At 37.9% G+C, this 22,056-nt stretch overlaps 1 protein-coding gene across 1 annotated transcript in view; it reads left to right on the forward strand.

Moving 5' to 3' along the window:
- The window catches only part of SNTB2 (syntrophin beta 2), an 80,461-nt gene extending 64,221 nt beyond the window's left edge, over positions 1 to 16,240 (forward strand). The window contains exons 5-7 of the mRNA XM_090260043.1: positions 3,403 to 3,599; positions 13,231 to 13,415; positions 15,395 to 16,240. Coding sequence (XP_090116169.1) covers positions 3,403 to 3,599; positions 13,231 to 13,415; positions 15,395 to 15,487 — 475 coding nt within the window. The 3' untranslated portion in view covers positions 15,488 to 16,240. The remainder of the gene's footprint in view (positions 1 to 3,402; positions 3,600 to 13,230; positions 13,416 to 15,394) is intronic.
- Positions 16,241 to 22,056: the final 5,816 nt, after the last annotated feature.

Here is a 22,056-nt window from a genome sequence, read left to right on the forward strand (position 1 = left end):
TTTTAAGAGTTTTGTGTATATTTTGGATGCCAGTCATTTATTAGATATGTGTTTTTCACGTTTTTCTCTCCTACTCTGTGGATTGTTTTTCATTCTTTTATCAGAGTCTTTCAAAGAGCAGAAGTTTTTAATTAATGTATTTTACTTCATGGATCTTGATTTTAGTGTGTTTTGTTTTTTAGATCACCTAGATTTCCTCAAGATGACTTCTAGAAATTTTATACTTTTGCGTTTTGCATTTAGATCTAAGATTCATTTTGACTTAATTTTTGAGGAAAGTGTAGTTTTCCAAACCAGAAAGCACCAGGCCCAGCTGAGTTCACTGTTGAATTCTACCAAGCATTTAAGGAAGAAATTTCCTATAATCTTTTTCAGACAATAAAAGCAGAAGCAATATTTTCTAACTCATTCTATGAGCCCAGCATTACCTTAATACCAAAACCAGACGGACATTACAAAAATCAAAGACCAAGATCTCTCATAAACATAGATGTAAAAATCCTCAACAAAATATTAGCAAGTCAAATCCAAAAAAGTATAAAAGAATTATACACCACAACCAAGTGGGATTTATTTCAGATATGCAAGGCTTGTTCAGCATTTGAAAATCAATTAATGTAGTTCATCATATAAACAAACTAAAGAAGAAAATCACATGATAATATCAAGAGATTTAGAAAAGCATTTGACAAAATTCAACACCCATTCATGATAAAATTCTTCAGTAAACTAGCAATAGAGGTGAACTCTCTCAACCTGATAAAAACTCCCTACCAAAAAAAAAAAATTACATCTAACATAATTAGTGCTGATAAAAATGAAGTTTTCCCACTAAGATCAGGCATTTCTACATTATGCTGCAAGTCCTTGCTAATATAACAAGGCAAGGAAAGGAAGTAAAAGATGTGAAGATTGAGAAGGAAGACACAGAACTCTCTTTGTTCACAGATGACATGATTATGTAAAAAACCCAAAGGAAATGACCAAAAACTCCTGGAACTAATACACAATTTAACAACTTTGTAAGATACAAGGTTATTATACAAAAATCAGTTGCTTTTCTATATAGTAACCATGCACAAGTAGAATTTGAAATTAAAAACACAATGCCAATTACATTAGCACACACACCCCCCAAATGAAATACGTTTTAGGTATAACTCAACAAAATATGTTCAAGATATGTATGAGGGAAACTATAAAACTGATGAACAAAATCAAACAAGAACTAAATAAATGAAGAGAGATTCCATTTCCATATTCATGGATAGGAAGCCATAATATTGTCAAGATATCAGTTCTTTCCACATTGATCTATAGATTTAATGTAATTTTGATAAAGACTCTAGCAAGTTGTTTTATGGATATTGACAAACTGATTCTAACGTTTTTATGGAGAGGCAAAAGACCAGAATAGCCAACACAATATTAAAGGAGAAGAACAAAATTGGACTGATACTACCCAACTTTAAGGATTGCTATAAAACTACGCTAATCATGACAAGTGTGATTTTGGTGAAAGGATAGATCAATGAAAGAGAATGGAGAGTCCAGAATTAGACCCCTATAAAATAGTCAACTGATCTTTTACAAAGAAACAAAAGCAATACTATGGAGCAAAGGTAGTCTCTTCAACAAATGGTGCAGGAACAACTAGACATCCACATGCAAAAAAAATAAAATAAATCTAGACACAGACCTCACACCCTTTACAAAATTAACTCAAAATACAAAACTGTCAGTGTCTCATAAGACAACAAGGGAGGAAACCTGTATGACCTTGGGTGTGTTGATGGGTTTTTTAGATACAAAACCAAAGACATCTATGAAAGAAATAATTGATAACGTAGACTGGGGTAAAATTAAAAATTTCTGCCCTGGCTAGGTAGCTCAGTTAAGAGTATTGTCCCAATACACCAGGTTGCGGATTTGATACCTGATCAGGGCACATACAAGAATCAACAAATGAATGAATAAATAGGTGGAGTAACAAATCACTGTTTCTCTTTCTCTCCCCCCCACCCTTACTCTTTCAATAAATAAATAAATTAAAATAAATAAAAGTTAAAAATTATAAAATTAAAAAACGATAAAAGAATTAGAACATGAGCCACATACTAGGAGAAATATCTGCAAAAGACACATCTGATAAAGGACTGTTCAAAATACACAAAGAACTTGTTAAAGCTCAACAATAAGAAAACAAATACTTTAATTAAAAAATGGGCCAAGGACCTTAATAGACACTTCACCAAAGAAGATATAAAGATGTCAAATAAGAATATGAAAATACACTGCACATCTGTGTTATCAGGGAAATGCAAATTAAACAGCAATGACATACCACTACACACTTATTAAAATGGCCAACATCTGGAACACTGACAATACCAAATGCTGGTGAGGATGTGAAGCAGCAAGAACTCTCATACTTTGCTGATCGGAATGCAAAAATGCTACAGCTAGTTTGGAAAACAGTTGCGCAGTTTCCTATAAACGTAATGTTATGATACAATCCAGCTATTCCCAAAGAAGTTGAAAACATGTTTACGCAAAAAGCTGCACAAAGATGTTTATGGAGAGTTGCCAAAACTTTGAAGCAACCAGGATGTATTCAGTAGGTGAATCGATAAATAAATTGCTGACACATCCAGAAAATGAAATAATATTCAGAGCAAAAAAAAATGAGCTATCAAGCCATGGGGGGAAAAACATGGAGGATACTTAAGTGCACATTACTAAGTGAATGAAGCCTATCTGACGAGGCTTTATACTGTATAATTACAACAATATTACATCTTGGAAACAGCAAAAGAGTGGGGACAATAAGAAGATCAAGGGTTGCTAGGAGAGAAGGAAGATGAATAGGCAGAGTAGAGAGAATTTTGGAGGCACTGAGAATATTCTGTATGGTATTATACTGATGGATACATCTGTCCAAACCTATAGAATGTACAATAAGAGTAAACCCTAAAAGTAAACTATGGACTTTGGGTGATTGTAATGTGTCAGTGTAGGTTCATCCTCAGCAAAAAAAATGTACCAATCTGGTGAATGGTGTTGATAATGAGGGGGGCAATGCATGTGTGGGGGCTTATCATTTTCTAATCAGAATTGACTGTTTCATTGATATGCATGGCCTCTAGGGAAATAAAAATGCCAGTGGAAAATTGGGACCTTGGCCCACCTGCCCAGTGTTCTGCCTGTGACACCAAGGGTCATTTTATGGTAAAACAGAATTGTATATTCTTAAAAGATTATAATCTTATTTTGAAATATACTTTTCCAAACACTGCTGATGGCCTTTGCAGTTTTTTGCATATCAATCAGCATAAATTGCTGTCATTTTCCTCTTAGCAGTACATTAAATACTTTTAACCTTTGCTCTGTTTGTGGTCCTAGGTTGGTTCATTCTGGCTCTGGATGTCGATCACCCTCACTTGGATCTGACCTTACATTTGCTACCAGGACAGGCTCTCGGCAGGGCATTGAGATGCATCTCTTCAGGGTGGAGACACATCGGGATCTGTCAACCTGGACCAGGATACTTGTTCAGGGTTGCCATGCTGCTGCTGAGCTCATCAAGGAAGTCTCTCTAGGTACAGACCCTGGCATTTCTTCTAACAGTAATTCAATGGAACTGTTGTACGTAAAGTAAAAACTGTTATCATGTGTGCCAGACTTAAAAATGTTCTGAAATATGGCAATTCTTAAATGATCATGATGGGAAGAAACCTGGTTTCTTTGTTTAAGTACCAAAGTTTTTCTAAGCCTTCTACATGGCTCTGAACACATTCATAAAATCCTGTGTGCACGATGGCAGTTTTACTGTTCAATCATTCAAGTCTGTATGGTAATGTAAAGACTTATTTACCAAGTACTAGATACGTTGACCTTATAGTTAAGATTTGAAATCTTAAGACATGGATGGATACCCTTAAAATAAATGCATCTGGCAAAGCTTATGGCTATAGAAAAATAAAGAATTTGGAATAGGAGTTTCTCTTCAGAAGTTTAAAAATGTGTGCCCAATACTTACTAAACTAATCAGCTAAAGCAGCGGTTCTCAACCAGTGGGTAGTGACCCCTTTGGGGGTCGAACGACCCCTTTCACAAGGGTCACCTAAGATCATCGGAAAACACATATATAATTACATATTGTTTTTGTGATTAATCACTATGCTATAGTTATGTTCAATTTGTAACAATGAAAATACATCCTGCATATCAGATATTTACAGTTATGAAGTAGCAACAAAAATAATTTTATGGTGGGGGGTCACCACAACATGAGGAACTGTATTAAAGGGTCGTGGCATTAGGAAGGTAGAGAACCACTGCTCTAAAGGAATTCATTCTGTTGATCTCTTTCCATTCTTGAAGCGCCCTCTTGTGGCTAGTTTATACGAATTAGGGTATGGTTTCATATGTGTATTTTGTGTGTGTTATATACTCCATATGTATGTGTGTATTTCCAGATTGCTTTTCACTTTAATAAGAACAGAGAATAGTTAAAATTAATATGTAATCATATTTTCTAATATAGTTTGAATTACTTTAAATATCTTAGTTATAAGTTCGTTTACTTAATTTTGCTCCTTTTATGTATGATTTTATTTTATAAACCTAGTTTTACAGTATTTATGTAAAAAAAGAAAATGTTTCAAGAGCAGAATGTTTTATGATTTACCTTTCTTTCTGTTGCATTTTGAATGTGAGGGAGCTCCATGGCTTTAGACCTATGTGGGCAGCATTGCTGTGGGCCATCATTTGACATTTTAATGTTGCCAGACAACGCAGTCTTCATCTGTTTAGGACCAGATTGATATTTTCCTCACGGTCACAATGATGATTCAAGTAATGACACCAATGACTAGTAAGAACCCACTGTGGATTTTGACCAAAGCCACCACATCCACACTTTCTCCCCTGGGTGTCTCCTGCCTGTTCTCTCTATGGCGTGGCTGGTCACTACATGAAGGGCTGTGGGGCTCTGGTTTTCACCTTGACCACAGGACGTGCTTTCTGGGATGGGCCGGTCCTTAGTTTGAAGGTCTGTGATGCTCCATATTCCTGTGGGGAGCCTGAGAGATTAGGCCAGCACAGCCCTCAGGCCCTTCACTGGCATCTGGGGTCGTCATGTCTTCTGTGAGGATGCAGAGAGATATGCTTTCGAAACAAAGAGTTCAATTGGGATTTTTAACCCTTTTTAGTTTGCTGTTGTTTCTTTGGGGTTTGGCAGCTAAACCTTGCATTGCAGGAAATCAGAGTCTATCTAGCGCCTGGCTCACAACTGTTTAAATGTAGATGGCTTAAGGGGAGGGAGAAGAGGGACTGGCTGGTTCCTTATATTGAAGATTTTTATTTTATTTATTTGTAAAAGATTTTATTCACTTATTTTTTAGAGAGAGGGGAAGGGAGGGAGAAAGAGAGGGAAACATTGACATGAGAGATAAACATCAATTGGTAGCCTCTCACATGACTTGGCCCACAACCCAGGCATGTGTCATGACTGGGAATTGAACTGGAGACCCTTCAGTTTGCAGGACAACGCCCAACCCACTGAGCCACACCTGTCAGGATGGTTCCTTATATTTTTAACTAGACAAAAGAAACATTTTTAGGTAATTTGGAACTTTTTTGTTCTCATTCACAGCTGTATTTTAATATTACCTTGGTAATACTTTCATTTTCACAGTTTAGGTCAACCGATGTACTGTATCTATTAATCACTTACTCCATATTTAGAGCTGTGCCAGATATATTAAACTGGCTGAAGGTAAACTGCTTTGATGAAAGTCAGTTTCTGTAAAACGTGTGCTTTTGTATATGCACATATTCATGTGTGTTTACACTTAGTGCATTATGTCTTGTATGTATGTTTAGTGTGCACATACATGTTTGTGTGCACACACACATAAGACAAGTGTTCCTTTACATACATGTTACCACCTTCTGTTAAATTGTTGGGAGATTCAGAAAAGTTCCTTTAAAACTGGCTGGATGGCTCAGTGGGTTGGAACATCGTCCCATACACCAAAAGGTTGTGTGTTCGATCCCCACTTAGGGCATGTACCTGGGTTGTGGGTTTGATCCCTGGTCTGGGCACTTGCAGGGGGCAGCCAATAAACCTTTCTCACATTGACATTTTTCTCTCCTCACCTCTTCCTGTCTCTCTAAAATTAATAAACATATCTTTGGGTGAGGATTTAAACCAAAACTATAATTATGGCACATATTCAGATATTCATGGCCTAAAAAAGTTAGGTAGTTGACAAAAAGAAATCACTTAAGCTCTGTTTTCTGTTCTCATGTGTTTTGGTTATAGTTGATCCATTTTGAAAAATTATAGTGACTACCTACAAGATTTGATTAGTGAATGTAATACATAATCTTTATTATGTTAATTTAGTTTAAAATTTTTATTAGATTATAGTTAGAATAGAATTGATCAGTGATCCTTCTGGTATGCAAGGACTTTTTTCTTTTAGCAATTATGAACTTCAAGATGTCTAAGTAGAGAATGCACTTAATTCCCTCAGGTCCATAAAACCATTTCCCATCTATCACAGGAAGTGAAAATAGAAAAATACATATATGTGTGTAGTTGTCTGAACTTCAGTAGCATGCTATTAAAGGATCAGTTTCATTATACCAATTACCCAAGCTATTAAAGTTTTTAAATCATGCAAGAACTTCTATGAAGATACTTTATATTTCTGTAACTTTGGTGTTATGAAGACTATGAAGTCATAGATATAGGGAGGAGTTGCATTAATAAATATGTAGAAAATGTGCAAGAGGAGAAGGAACGTGGACATTTAAAAGTATTTCTACTGTTGACATATAGAGGAAAGAAAGGGTGTGCTCTAACCATGTTGTTTTCAGTTCTGTAGAAATTCTCTTGAATCCCTTTTTACTCCTCTACTCAGCAAATATTGATTGAATGTATTCACTGTACTTTTACTGGCTATACTAAAATAAATAAGGTAGGCATAGGCTTTGAAGTAGGAAGGATAGAAACAGAAAGAACAATAGGTACATATCAGGGTTGTTATAAATCATAAATGAGATACATGTTATCATAGTCTAACAACCCTCTAAGCAAATTTTATTACCGTCATTTTCAAGATGAAGGAACTGGGGTTAGCGTGGCTCGGACTTGAATGGGGGACTCTGACTTCAAAACCAGTACCTGAAGTCCCTCGTTCACCCCTCTCAGTGACTCATTCTTATAGCCAAATTAAACTCCTGGAGGACTATATACATTATCAGTTTCTTTTAATTCATTAAACCAACAAATGTTTACTAGTATTTTATTGTTTACAAAGCTCTGCTTGGTAATGAGAGAAATAAAAATAAATAAAACTTACCTCATGCCTTTGACCAAATAACTATAAGGCAGGAGCAGTGTCATGTTCTTTGTAACCCCAGGTATGATTATCCTGTTGACTATACTTGATGGACTGGCTTTCCCCATGTGCAGGAAGGAGAGTGTTAGCTCAGTCTTTCTCTGAGAGAGTCCTGAGCAGTCAGACTAGGTTGAATCTGCGAACCCTACTCCTTTCTGGGTTGTTCTGATGCCCGGAGGAGCCCACATGGTCCTGCAGCTGCTAAAGGGTTTGCTGGAAACATTCGAGGCTCCCCAGAGCTCTTACCCAAGTAACTGGCTCCAGAACAGCAAAAACAGGGTTTGCAGAACAGCATTTTTTAAATTTTTTAAAATTTATTTTAGAAAGAGAGAGAAAGGGTTTGGGGCAGGGGAGAAGCATCAATTTGTTGTCCTACTTATTTATACATTCAAATTGGTTCCTTCTTGTATGTGCCCTGACTAGGGATCAAACCTACAACCTTGGCATATACAGTGTTGTAACCAATTGAGCTACCCGGCTGGGGCAAGATAGAATTTCTTTGACATGAGGGTCTTTGTCCTTCATGATACACTGGTAACCACCAGTATTCTCTCATTTAGAAAGACAAAAAGTAGAAAATGTAAGTTGTATTTACCAGTATTCATCTTGGTATAATACAAATAGATATTAGTTAATGAGTTTTTTTCCTTCTTAGCTTTAAAATATATATATATATTTTTTTACCATTAACAAAGCTGCTTAGAAAGTACTCTTTAATGTATGTCATTACACTCAACAATGTCCTTGTGGTTTGAAAAAGCCAATGTCCCTTCCATTTAGCACATTGTGAAGTTGTAGCCAGAGCAGCAGAAGGAAAATCAGAGTGGGTGGGGACGGTAAAGGGTCACGGGAGCCAAAGGAAGAGTGTTTCAAGGAGAGGAATGGCCAGTAGGGTTAAATGTACCAGTTGGTATGATTTAGGGTGCAATTAACAGAAAATGCCCTCTCAACCTAGATGAAACATTAAAGAACTGTGTTCTCTTAGATAAAAGAGAGAGAACCAGAGTGAAAGGAAGGTGGTGTTGTTTTCTCTTCCCACACATAGTTCTTTTCAGTTTCAGCCACTTTGGTTCGTATGCACACCTGGACTGATGCCAATCACCAGGGGCAAGCCAGGCTGTCTGCCCTTGAAGTTGAGGTCACCGTTCCCTGAAACACATTAGGAGAAAGTAGAAACCTCAATAAAATTTGGATTTGGCTGGAAAGGAAGAATGGAGAAATAGAAGCTGGTTAGACAGCCAACGAGTACCACAAATATCAACTAAGGTGAAGGTTGAAGAAGCAGGTGGGGTTTAGCAACATGGAGATACCTGGCGCCCTTGGGGAGGGACACTTGGTGGTGTAATGGCAGATTGCAGTGGGCTGAAGATTGAACGGGAGGTGAAACGTGGATAAGCTGAGTGTAGACAGATCTTTCAGAAGTTTTTCTCTGAAGAGGAGGAGAGCGGAGAAAGAGGAAGATAAGGAGTTGAATAGAGGTATTTGTTTTAATAATGAGAGACTGGAACACTCTTAAAAGTTAATAGAGGGATCTGGTTTAGATGGAGATGTTGGAAAGTACAAGAGGAGAAAGGAATAATCAATCATACGGTTTCTGAAAAGGTGGGAGTGGATGGGATCCAAAGCGCAGGTGGAAGGGTTGGCCTTAGCCTGGAAGAGGGACACAGATGGGAGAGAGAAGAAGACAGGTGGAGCTGTATGTCCACATCTTAACTGTTGAAGTGGGCATTGTCTCTTCCTCCTGGGTAATTTGTGCCTCAGGCATTCCTGGCTTTTAGTCCATCCCTAACTTCAAGTGCAATTGCAGGCTACTTTTATATTGTTTGGATTTTTAAAGTTATATCTTACTTGTATAACAGGGAAAACTTTGTTTGTTTAAGTCATCAGTCTCATACAACAAAACCATCACTGTAAAGAATTTTACAATATAATATTACTGAGAAGCTGGGAGAAATAGCAGAATTTTAACTTGAGGATTTCCCATAACATCTAGGGCTGAAAATAATGGATTGTGCTAGGGCCCAAATATTGGCCTTCTTGTCCCAGTCCCAATGTCTTATATTTGCCCAATTAAATAAGGTTAGCATGATCATCAGGAATTGTACCCCAAAACATGTACAATGCTCCAATCAGTGGTTCTCAACCCCAGCTGCACAGTGGGATAGCCTGGAAAGCTTTTCAATGATTTTGACGCTCAAGTTTTACCTCCGTAGGTGTTAATTCAGTTGACCAGGGAATTAAAAAGGCCACAGATTATTTGAAACTTTAATGGATTGGGAACCACTACTTTAGATTTTCAGATGAAAAACAGTATAATTTATATTTTTAAGCAGTCAAAACTATTGATTAGTTTAAAATAAATGAATATATACAACTCTGCATATACTAAGTCATTAAAAAAACGTTGCGTTGTATACTTGAAATGGGTGAGCTGTAGAGTATGTGAGTTATATATCAATAAAGCTATTACTAAAAAATAAATAAATGAGTATAATAATTGAAACTTAGCAGTAAAGTTAGAATTCTTAAGTGCAGTTATTTGTGATGCAGGGCAAGTCTCATCAGAGGACTTAGTTTAGAATGATTGAACTTGGATGAGTGTATATGGTAAACTCAAGATTCCTGGTTTTATGTGGTTGGTCTGCACATAGGCCTGCTCCCCTACCATCTGTCACCCCATCTCTGATTACCTTATCCCTAATCCCATCTCTGATTACCTTATCCCTAACGCCTACCCCATTTTGTGGGTGGGTGTTGAAGCAGGCATCAGGGGTGAGATGAATGTTAGGCAAGAGATAAGAATGTCTGTTTTGGGAATAAAAATTGCCCCAAACCCTGAAAGCTTATTATTTTCATTTTTAGATGAGTTAAAGGGTTATGATTAACTAATTTTGGTGTACAGTACACACTCAACAAGGTGGCCATTGTTGTTATACTTTTTATTATTATTTAAGACTCACCTGAAATAGCAGCTCTGTTAGGAGTTGATCTACTCCCCCTCCTCTATCCTCTCCCCGCGTTTTGTGCATCTTTCTGTTATAGTACTTACTTCGTTCTACTGTATCCGTATTTCCTTTCCTTTCTCTCTTACTTCTCTGAACAGAAGCCATCTTTTATTCAGCTCTGTATCTCCCAGCACCTAACACAATGCCTGGCACGTAGTAAGTGCTCAAAACAATCCAGTATAGATTGGTTGTGATTAGTTGTCTGTCTCCCTTGCTGCTCTGTGAGGACAGAGAATCTAAAAATATGCGAATAAATGAAATATTTATTTCATGAAGGAAGACCAGTGAAGGGAGACATAATTCACAATCCCACCAGATAGTTACTCTTCATGTATATTTTCTAATTACTCTGGGTCCAGGCTCATGAAGTTGCTTCTCTCATCTTCAGCTCTGCCCACGATTATCCCACATTGTACCCTGCAAAAAGAACACAAAGCACTCACTGCTGAGTGCTGAATATGTATCTCCCTCCATTGATTAACCTCCAAAACTGTAGTTTTTTCTCTTTAAACTTCAGTATCTGATGTCCTGTGATTGAGTGTCCCTGAATGTTGCTCTTGTGTGTCTTTTTATATTTCTGATAACAATGCTGTAAAGCAAAATCAGTATATAAAATTTTTCACTGACTTTCCTATAAATTGAGGTGGATAATGAGTTTCTAGCCATCTGAAAGGATTTTAGTTGAATCAAGACATCAGGATGCTTAGAATAAGTCACCTAGAACAGCTCAGAGTTTTGCTAATAATTAGTCCCCAATCCTGCCCTATCAGGATAGGACCATTTGTCACAGGTGTCTACCCTACACATACACATACACATACATGTGCATGTGTGTACACATTGCCCCCTCCCCCATTAAATCAGAATCAGAGTTCTTTACTCCTGAGACCCAAGGGTGAGGTGTGTCAGGTACTTAATCTAATATCGCCTCAGCTGTTTTATGGCCAGTTCATACTCTCATTCAAAATTGTCTGGTATTTATTATAAGTTTCAAACTAAAACAAAGTCAATTCTAAACCTAAACATACTCAGTATGACCTTTACTGACTCCTTTTCAAGGTTGAGGTCATCATAAACTATATATGTGTGTGTGTGTATATATATATATATATATAAAGATTTTATTTATATTTAGAGAGAGGGGAAGGGATGAGAAAGAGGGAGAGAAATATCAATGTGTGGTTGCCTCTTATGCACCCCCAACTGAGGACCTGGCCCACAACCCAGGCATGTTACCTGAACTGGGAATCAAACCAGCAACCCTTTGGTTCACAGGCCAGCACTTAATCCACTGAGTCACACCAGTCAGGACTTTTTTTTTTTTTTCTTTTTTTAAGTAACACAAAGACACTGACATTTGCTTTCCTTTCATTTTCTCCTGAGGGGAAACAATCCTAAACAGAACATTTTAAGAAACCTCTCACATGACAAGTTTGGTGGGTGTTGATGGCTTGTCCTTGCTAGCTGTGATTGCGGATCTTGCCCACTGGTGACACACCTGCAGGCAGAAATACTTCCCCGCTTGTACTGCACCTTCTCCAGACAGTGCTGCCGGGACTTGGGCAGATCCTTGTTCTTGGAGCTTTTCTTTTCTAAACTAGAACTGACCCCCTCTTCTCTTCAGGGGTGTTAATAGTATAAAATTCCCTTGAAAACTGTACCTGGTTCCCTTGATTGGAATCTGTTCTTTCTCCAAACCCCTTAGCCATTCATTTAGAGATTATTGCATTGGCTTACTTCTACAGGGAGTTAATTTTATCCATGTTCCTCCCCAAGATAACTTATTAGTTACATGAGGGTAACTAATATTCAAAGTCCATTATCCAAAATTCTCTTCTTTGAGTGCTGAGAAGGGACACTGCCGATGTTTGTTACTCATTTTCCTGAATGTTTTTGCACGTCTAGTGAAAGAATCGCTTTTGAGTGTGAGCATTTGCTTGTTTGGGAGCCATTTTTTCTGTGTAAAGTGACCGGGTGATGTTAATTAAGTTCAGCTCTCAGAGGGCTGTGTAATTGCCATGTCTCAGAGGGCCTCTCACGTGTAGCCCTGTATTAACAAAACTATGCCCAAATTGTTAGTGAAGACATTTGCCAGTCTTGATGATGAGTTGGGTTTTTTTTGTCCTCTTAATTCAGATGTATCCTTTGAATTCAATCTTTGATAGGACTAACAGCACTACGTTTGCTAACTATAGCCTTTATCTTTGATAAACATTATTTTTATCCTCTTCCCAAAATACCAGCTAAACCACGTTACTGCCCTGAAAGGCATTTCTGCTTTCTCCTTTGGTTGTTCCTTCTTCTTGCCCACTTGAAACCTTCTCCGTCTTCCTCCCTGCCTGTCAAGTTGGGTCTGTTCCTTGGGGCCTATCTGAAGTCCCATCTCCAGGAAACCTTTCCTTGACTGGCCTTATTCAGCTCAGTGTTTGGTCATGCCCTATACATTCTACTTTACAGGATTAGGGATTTCGGTTTATATCTATTCAGTTATGAGGTCCTTGACAGCAGGGACTGTGCATTTTACGTCTCTGGGGCCACTCGCAGGCCACTGCCAGCACAGGTGTTCAGCTGATAGTCACTGAAATGAACTGAGTCCAATCAGATGTCAAAGAGAGTTATGGTAATTTCTTCCTTATCTCAATCAAGGTGTTGACTTGAGTGACTAAAAACTCACTTCGGGAAGTTCCAAATAGGTTAGTTATCACACATTCTTAAGAAAAGATTCTGTTTCCTTTTTTTGGTGTCAGAAGAATCCTTTTCCACTTGATAACCGAAATAGGAACTTTTTTAATGGTTTTGCTTATCTTCAACAGGCTGCACATTAAATGGCCAAGAGGTAAGACTCACTGTCCACTATGAAAATGGGTTCACCATCTTCAGGGAGAACGGAGCTCCTGGCGGCGTGTTGTACCGCTATCCCTTTGAACGACTGAAGATGTCTGCTGACGACGGCATCCGGAATCTATACCTGGACTTCGGTGGTCCCGAGGGGGAGCTGGTAAGAGAGCATCTGAGAAACATGTTTATTCTAATAGGCATTCTCTGTCTCATTTATTGCTTCTTTCCCTCTTGTATGGAAATATTATGGACTGATACTCCATTTTTTTCTGGAAAACTGTACTTCAGTTTTCAAGATGCAATGAGTTTAGGTTCTTTTTTTTTTTTTTTTCTTTTCTCCATATTAGGAAATTATTTGCTTTTTAAAAAAGTTTTGTTTGAATCATAGAGAGAAGAAGTAGCCCTTTTAAGACATTGGCGTTTATAAAAACAAGATATTAAATTATTAAACATCAAGGACTAAATAAATTATATTAATTGCTAGTAAGCAGTTGCTGGGATAAAAATTAAAAATAATACAGTGACTTGGTTGCTACAGAATTTCTGCCAATAAGAAAAGTGATGTAGAGATATGTCCATTCAGCCATTATTTTCTTTTTTATCACCTTGTCCCTTAAAGGAAATGTCAACGGGAATTCATAATTCCTCTTTAAAGAACTAGAGAAGTGTGTCACATATACTTCAGAAATCATAAATTATGATAAAGGAGTAATACAATGCCTTTTCTTCTTTCTTAAAAAATTAATCTTAAGCCAGTAGTTCAAGTCTTGTATGTGAAACCTTATGTGTATGAATTTGAAAACAGAATCTTGACATGTTAGAACTGAAATAGATCTTAGAGATAACATAGTTCAACCAACAGATGAGAAACCTGGCTAGAAATCTTATTTTAAATGATGCACCTTTGGGAGACTAGACTGTGGATAGGCCATCAACCAGGGCTTTTCAAAAGCCTGAAGCAGCCCTTTCCAGTTTGGTTGGGCGTTGTTCTGCAAAGCGAAAGGCTCCGGGTTCCTTTCCTGGTCAGAGCACATTCTGCAGCCGGGCCGCCTAGGAGAACCTAACAATTGATATTTCTCTCATGCATTGATGTTTCTCTCCCTTTTTCTCCCTCCCTTCCCCTCACTAAAAATAAAAAATAAACTCTTTAAAAAAAAAACCTGAAGCATTAGAGGGAGTTAAATGCTTTGATTAAATAACTTCTATTTAATTAACCAATTATTCATATCAGTTGCCATTTAGCAAAGTGTTAGATTATCCCTTGCTATTTATATATTTTAATTCCCGCTTTATATTTGATATAGACAAACTTTAGTGATGAATTTAGTGCTCTAAAACTTATAGTCTTCATAAAGTTGTATTTTTCTTTACAAGGCATAATTAAGCTAGGTCTTATTCCTGGTCTCTGGCATCAGTGCCAATGATTGATGAACCGCTTGACTCATGCAGCCAGACCCCAGGTCTCCTGTTCTTCTGGTGCCAGGGACTCAAATTAGAGGCTTATGCTTAGGAAGGTATAACTAGCCCTCCTTACTAGCCTGAAGAGTTGTCATTCCACCACAAACTTATATGGGGTGTCAAAAATCATACCATAGCTGGTCACACTTCAGCTGAGCTTACTGTGGTTCTTGCTCAGAAATAGTTGCGTTTTAGTTCTTCCAGGCATGGTGGAACCCAGTGTACCACCAAATGGATCCTAATTGTGGATGTGAAACCTCACACTAATGTTTAATTATAACATGGAAAAACCTGAGAACACTTTCATTTGTGGCTTTCAGTTCCCAACAGTTTCTATAGCGTTGACACGTTCTGTATCTAAGTTCTTTTTTTAAAGCCCTGGCTGGTGTGGCTCAGTGGATTGAGCACTGGCCTGCAAAACAAAGGGTCGCCAGTTCAATTCCCAGTCAGGGCACATGCCTGGGTTGCAGGCCAGATCCCCAGTTGGGGGTGCACAAGAAGCAACCACACATTGATGCTTCTCTCCCTCTCTTTCTCCCTCCCTTCCCCTCTTTCTAAATATAAATCAATAAAATCTTTTAAAAAAAAATCCACAATAGAGCATTATGTCTAAATTTGTTTATTTTGTGTTTTTTAAAGCATCTGTATATAGTAGTGATAATTAATGTCCTTTCTCCACAGACCATGGACCTGCACTCTTGTCCGAAGCCGATTGTATTTGTGTTGCACACGTTCTTGTCAGCCAAAGTCACTCGCATGGGACTGCTTGTATGAGCAGCAAAAAATCAGAAAAGAGCCTTGAATGTCACAAGAAGTATCTCCACCTCCAAAAACAATTATTTTTAAGCACAAAAAGGAAGCTCTTTTCTCTATCCTCCAGCACAGTGCCTTGACAAGGACCTGCAAATCACTGCTGACCTGTAACCGTGTTTAAAGAAGAGCCTGCCTTTCACAAGCTACTTTGGCCAGGATTTCTAGGACTCTTAATAAGCTCCAAAATGAAGCTATTGATATATTATCTAGTTTCCTAATGTGGTTTCTAAGTAACTAGGTTTAATTCTCCTGTTAAGAAGGGTGGCTCATTGTTTTCCTTTTTGGACATAGTCAAATATCTAAGAAGTTGTTTTTCTTTTTCTTCTTCCTGTAGGATTTATTTCAAACTTAGCTTTGGACGACTGTCCCTTCCCAGGTGCTAGCTTGCAGCGTCCCCTGCCTCTTGGTTGCTCTACATGGGTCGTACGTTGCGTTGGAGTTTTGGAGTTTACTCTCCTCACTTGCTCACTCCTTCCACCCTCGGAGATCCTCAGGTTGTGTCACCAACGCATCCTTCCATCTGTCCTGGCTCTTGCGATGTCCCACCCTGGCCACCACGTCCCGCTGTGTCACAAGCTTTGCCACTTCTAAGTGCTAACTTTAAGACTCAGAACTTGCGAAATTTGATTTGCCTTGCCTTCCTCTCCCTTTCTGGTGGTGACCAAGTTGGAAAGCAAGTTGGAAACCACTGCTTTGAAAGAAAAGTTTTACTTATTTGAGGGTTTTCTGATTTTACCTTTGGTAGGAGCCAGGAGATGTGGTAAGATTTATTTTAAAAGAAAATCCTCATTTTAGCCTAAGCCATTTTTTATTGCTTACCAAATGTGCCTTTGGTTAGGGTTAGTGGAGCTTTATTAGTCACTCTTTGAATAACTGGATATCACTGCCATTCCAGGAAGATCGTCTATCCTTGTTTTGAAGAAGAGTCTTTGAGGCAGGTTTCCTTAGTGGTATCTTTCCTAATGGGCAGATATTGTTGAGGAAGATAAGTCCTGGAGAGCAAGCTTGTTGTAGAATTTGTGGGTGAAGCCGGCTTTGCAGCATAAACAAAATGTCAAGTTGTTTTGGGCTCTGTGCACCCAGGTAGGATCCTGTCCCTCTCCCTTAGTGGCAGCAGAGTGGCATGAACAGGCAGCTCACTGAAGACTCAGTGGCTTAGTAATGCATCCTACAGTGGGCAGTGTGATGACACCTTGAAACAATTACCTACGTGGGTTTTGCTGAACAGTAAGATTGCTGATTTTGTGGTACTGGAGAACACATTTGACTTGTGATTTCTAATTACGAAGTAGGTGTATATCTGAAAACATTTAAAATAGTATAATAGCTGTATAAAATGTCAGGATCAGCATAGTCCCTGGAACTGAAAGAAAGGTGATACTGACTTGGATGGTCTCTGTTTTCTGAAGAAAGGCCTGGGATTAGTTACCATTTCCTAGATTTATCAGGAGTGCCAGAAAAGGATGTGAACACTACGGAGGGTGGAGCTACTTGGTTGGAGTGCAGACTGACGTATGGGTGGGACGTGTGGAAGAGCCGACCCCTGAACAGAGAGTTCTAGTCAGACACTGCAACCCTATCGTCTTTACTTCTTCCCCGAGCACAGCGAGGTTAACCAGATGCAGAGGCTGGGAAGAGATGCCTGTTCTGCCCCAACACCAGTCCCCAAAATGAATTGTCTGATCCACTTAAAACTGGAAATTGAAATATAGACTAGAATACGTCTTTCAAGAGCTTTTTATGTTTTGAAAATTCATGAACCCAGGTTTGATTCTATCTGGAGTAAGTTTACAAGTTAGGGAAGAAAAAATACCTTGACAGTTCAGCTCTGATTTCAGGAAGAAGAATTGGAACACATAATGCCCTCATATAAGGGAACTTAGACATTCTTTGCAGTGCGAGTATTAATCTGAGAAGACGAACGATATAATCACAGACTTTGGCAGCAAAGCCATTTAGTTGAGGTTTTCTGTGTTAGTGTGAAAGGCTAAGCCACTGAAAAGATTTTCATGGGGAACTTCTGAGCCACCTGCTCATTAGTTACATGAAAAAGATCTATTAAAGAAGTGTGATTAAAATGTGGCCAGGAGAGAGAAAGTGTGTGTGCATTTCAAACCCCTTTGCTCAAACTTAAACTGTCATGTGTAGCCCCTAGGTCCATAGGGTTTTGAGTCTCGGTGTGAAGTGACACTGTATGGGAGGTTTCCTGGACCACTGGCACCCGAAGAACAAGGGCCCTCCAGCTTGTTTAGCACACTTCAGCAGCTTTCCAATCATGGGTGACCAGGTGGCTCTTCCATTAAGTGTGTTTGTGGGATTTTCAAACCACAAATGACATCCTTTTTATGAGTGAAACAGCCTTGATAAATATGTGCATATATTCGATCCACACGTGGGATCCGCATATGAGGAGGACTGACTGTACCCATTGCCCTACACCACTTCATATAAAGGAAAGCATCCCTGGAGTTTGATATCCAGGGACGGTCCTGGAGCCAATCCCCTGTGGATACCAAGGGACGGCGGTAGTTAAGTTTTGGGGGGCGCCAACAGCTAATATGTGCATTTTCGACTGCGTGGGGAGTTGGCACCCCAGGACCCCCGTTCTTCAAGGGTCAATTTGTACTTTGTGTTTAGATGCCAAAGTATGGCAAGTTATTTTCAAATGATAACTAAAAATTGTCATTTTTTATATTTCACATCTTTTATAGGACAGTTGATTTTTTTCATTTCTTTTTTATTTTGAATTAGCAAAATTGTTTAGAATGTTGTGGGCTTCCAGTGTAGAAAGTAAAGGAATTACAGAGTAGTGTCCCCCTCATTCCAATGGACCACCTCCTGTGCTTCTGAGACGTGGGCTGAGACGTCTTCTCCATATTCCACACAGATGCCCGTACAAGAAAAGGCTCAGTTATTACTTTTCTGAAAAAGGTAAGTCCTTTCCTGAAGTCATCCAATGAAACTTACATGGAAATTAGTATCTAATATTTTATATGAAGAAATACCTTATGTTTATACACTATTTATTAGATATTTGTAACTATAAACTCACCTGCCTAGTTGAGTTTTCAGGTTAAATACTGGGACATGCACAGGCAACCAAAAAATTACTTTAAATGTCATTCACCTATTTTAAAGCCATGGTAGCACTTTTTAGGCTAGGTAAAGTCTGATGGTTCCTGTTTTTATCACCTGTAATCTAATAAACCTTGTTGTTGAAAATTATTGCATGGCAGGAGAGATTGAATTATTTATTTCTTATATTTTTATAAGTGGAAAAATCTCTCTGATTAACAAAAATGATTAGTTGTTATTTTTTTTTTTTTCTTATCTTCCAAAGCAGAATGGTAACAAAGCTTTCTTTCAGCTGACTAAATGCACTTAGCTAATAAACCAAAATTTTTTTCTTAAATTAAGCTGTGTGGAATCTGGATAAGAGTATTGTTTCGCCCAGAAAAACAAGTTTTACTGTAAGTTGTTTTGATGGACAAACGTGTGCCCACTTTTGAGAAAAGGTTATGATGGATTTGTGTGTGTGTGTGAGAACCTCCAGGTCTTCTTGTTTAATTTATGTGCATGTGGATATATTTGTATGTTTTCAAAAACATGGAAGAATCTCCATATTTTTTAATACAAATTATCTTGTAAGCTGCTATGCAATTTCTTTTAAAAGCCCTACCTACTTAAAGCGTTAAACATTTTTGAAGCTTTCAGGGAAGACCTGTAGACTTAAGCACTTTCTCTGCTTTTTTGTATCTTATCTTGGACACTTATGCTGAATTATGTTATTGTTTTTACTGATTATAAGCTATTGATTGTACATAATATTTAAGCCATCCAAATATCCAGCATACATTTCCATGTTGCTGCCATCACTATTGACACCGTGAATGAAATGGCAGGTTAGAAAGCCAAAGGTCACATTTTTTCAGTCCCCAATGAAAAAGTAAAATGCCAGATCTCTTTGGTCTCAAAACATTGTTCTGGTCTGATCTGATTATCTGTGCAAGAGAAGAGACTTATTTAAATTTGGGATGCTCAAACTTCTAAGTTGAATTTTACTAGTTATATTCTGTTTATATATCTTTATCAGGTATATTATGGGGCAGGTGATATATTCTACCTTGAGTTTAGAAATTTCTTCCAGTTAAATTTGAATTGTGATAGAGGCTTCTGAAGATGAAAGCAAAGGAATCTGCCATCTGCCGTCACTCTCTCTGTGTCCCAATTTTAACTGCTTGGAAATCTAGAATTATTTTGACTTCCTAATACTGTCTTTAAAACTAACAGCAGCAATCTTACATCCCTTCCTCCTCCCTTCTTAAGCTACATCTTTCACTGTGCTGAGTATATAGACACTCGATAAATGTTTGATGATAAATAGTTCTAAAATAACTATGCTTTATATCAGGACTGTGTTTTCTTGAGCAATATAGCTATTCCTATGGTATAATATTAAGTGAAATTTATTTTACACTAGTAATAGACTGCTTAAGTAGCTGGTTTGAAACCCTTTCTCTCAGAAACTGAAACATCTGGCAGATAAGTGATACAAGTTTATCCTGTAAAAGGATCTAATTTCAGGTTAAGGTAAGGTACAATCAGTAGGCACATACAGCACATCTTTTTCCTTGTCTCTTTTTGACACTAGCTAAACTGCCAACTGGAAGAATGATTGCTATATATTAACTAAGAAAATATATTTTAACAAGATTTCTTCTGTTGTTTCAAAACTGATAAACTTGAACTTAATCTCCTGTCACTTAGTCTTCCTTTCCACTTCACTTGACTGAACCAAAGCATATTCTGGTTTTTAAAGTGAATCTCCATTTGATATAATGCATAAATATGCTATTTGCAAATGACTGCTTGTTCTCCAATGAACATTTAGTTATATTCAACAAAAATCTACCATGTGAACTGTAACCCTTGAATTGCTCCAGAATAGACTGGTTGAAACTACAAGGCTGTAGTAGAGAAATTATCAATGCTTTGTTATACAGGGGTGTTACGAAAGTAGGTTTATAGTTCATATGGGAAATAATACAGTAATTAATCAGTAATACAAGAATAAGCTCTTGTGTACTCATAACTGTAAACCTACTTTTGCCCATCCCTGTATTGTGAGATTAGATATCCTGATAGAGCTCTAATTTCTGAGTCCTCCAAGTACCTCACTCAGTTTTGTAGTGATCTTCACTTTCATGCCATTGACAGAAATGCTCCTGTAATATTTGCATCCCTCTTTATCCTGCTCACATACACACCCTGACCCTGATTGTTCTGTCATCTCTTCCAAAGTGGTAGAAGTCTCATGAATAGACAAAAGGTTCTTTGAAAGCTTGGAGAAATTTTGAAATTGCAGGACCAGGACCCATTAATGATATATTAATTTCTGTAGTCTTTCATCTAATAAGCACTTATTAATGTACAGTTTTTCACAGGTGCTCTGAAGGGTCTAGAAGAAAATTTCTGGCCTCCGGAGCACATAACCCATTACTCCTCAGTCACATTGTGCCATCTCTCAGCAGTGTGGTTAAGTAAATAACCACTTCACATTTTTACCAAAGTACATCTGAAGTTCTACTCATCTGGCAGACTGTATGATATTGAAAAGAATGCTCAGTCTTTGGTCCGTGCCAGCATAAAAGAATTCCAAGCACATTTAAGTAGGGTGGTCTTTTCATCATGCATAGTTTTTTAAATGCAAAATGAAGGTTTTAGTTTGAGAAGGAGAACATTGCAGAAAATTCTTAGGAAGATAAATCACAACAACAACAATTTTGTATTGCCCAAAGGGGATCAATGGGAAAGTTTTTAAAGAAATGCTTCTTTTAAGAGCAAAACTAAATGTATATTTTCATCTACCCACTTCCATTTCTAAATTGTGCTGACCCATTCATTATCACATTTACATCCTTTCAAGATCTCATTGGCTGTAAGTCCTTACATGTGGTAGATGGAATATTTCCTCTTAATGGGAGATCAAAATGAAGGTATTTAAAACTTAGTAAAATCCCACTTATTCCAGACACTCTAGCATTCAAACTCAGTAAAAAGGGCACTTAAAGAAAATGAGAGATTGCTTGAATGTTTCCATAGTTTTTACATAGTAACAGTCCTTTTCTATCCAGCTGCTTTCCATTTATCACTAGGGTCAGCCTTTCAGGTAACATCCTTCACTGTGCCCAGAAAGTACCTGATCTATGTGATTGGAATGGCATAGGAAGCATGCTCTCATGGGTTCCTTCCCCTTTGTTTTCAGGTGTCCTGGAGCTGTGCACACCAATTAGGTCATGCCTCCAGTGTCTTTGTCTTTCCTTTAAACCTACCCTTTGACAATCAGGTGCTAATGATTATATTTTATTGGAACCAGCACATAAGTATTGTCATGTAAGTGTCTATTCCTCCTAGGTTGGAAGAAGTGATTTCCTTCTATCTCAGCCCTGTTCAAGTGGTGTCAGTTATGTTTTTCACCTCTATTTTGTCAATTAATATAACTTGGGGGAGAGGAAATTATTAAAACTAAG

Source organism: Furipterus horrens, unplaced genomic scaffold, assembly GCF_987537825.1.
Source record: "Furipterus horrens unplaced genomic scaffold, mFurHor1.1.pri manual_scaffold_13, whole genome shotgun sequence".
In the NCBI taxonomy this organism is placed as follows: domain Eukaryota; kingdom Metazoa; phylum Chordata; class Mammalia; order Chiroptera; family Furipteridae; genus Furipterus; species Furipterus horrens.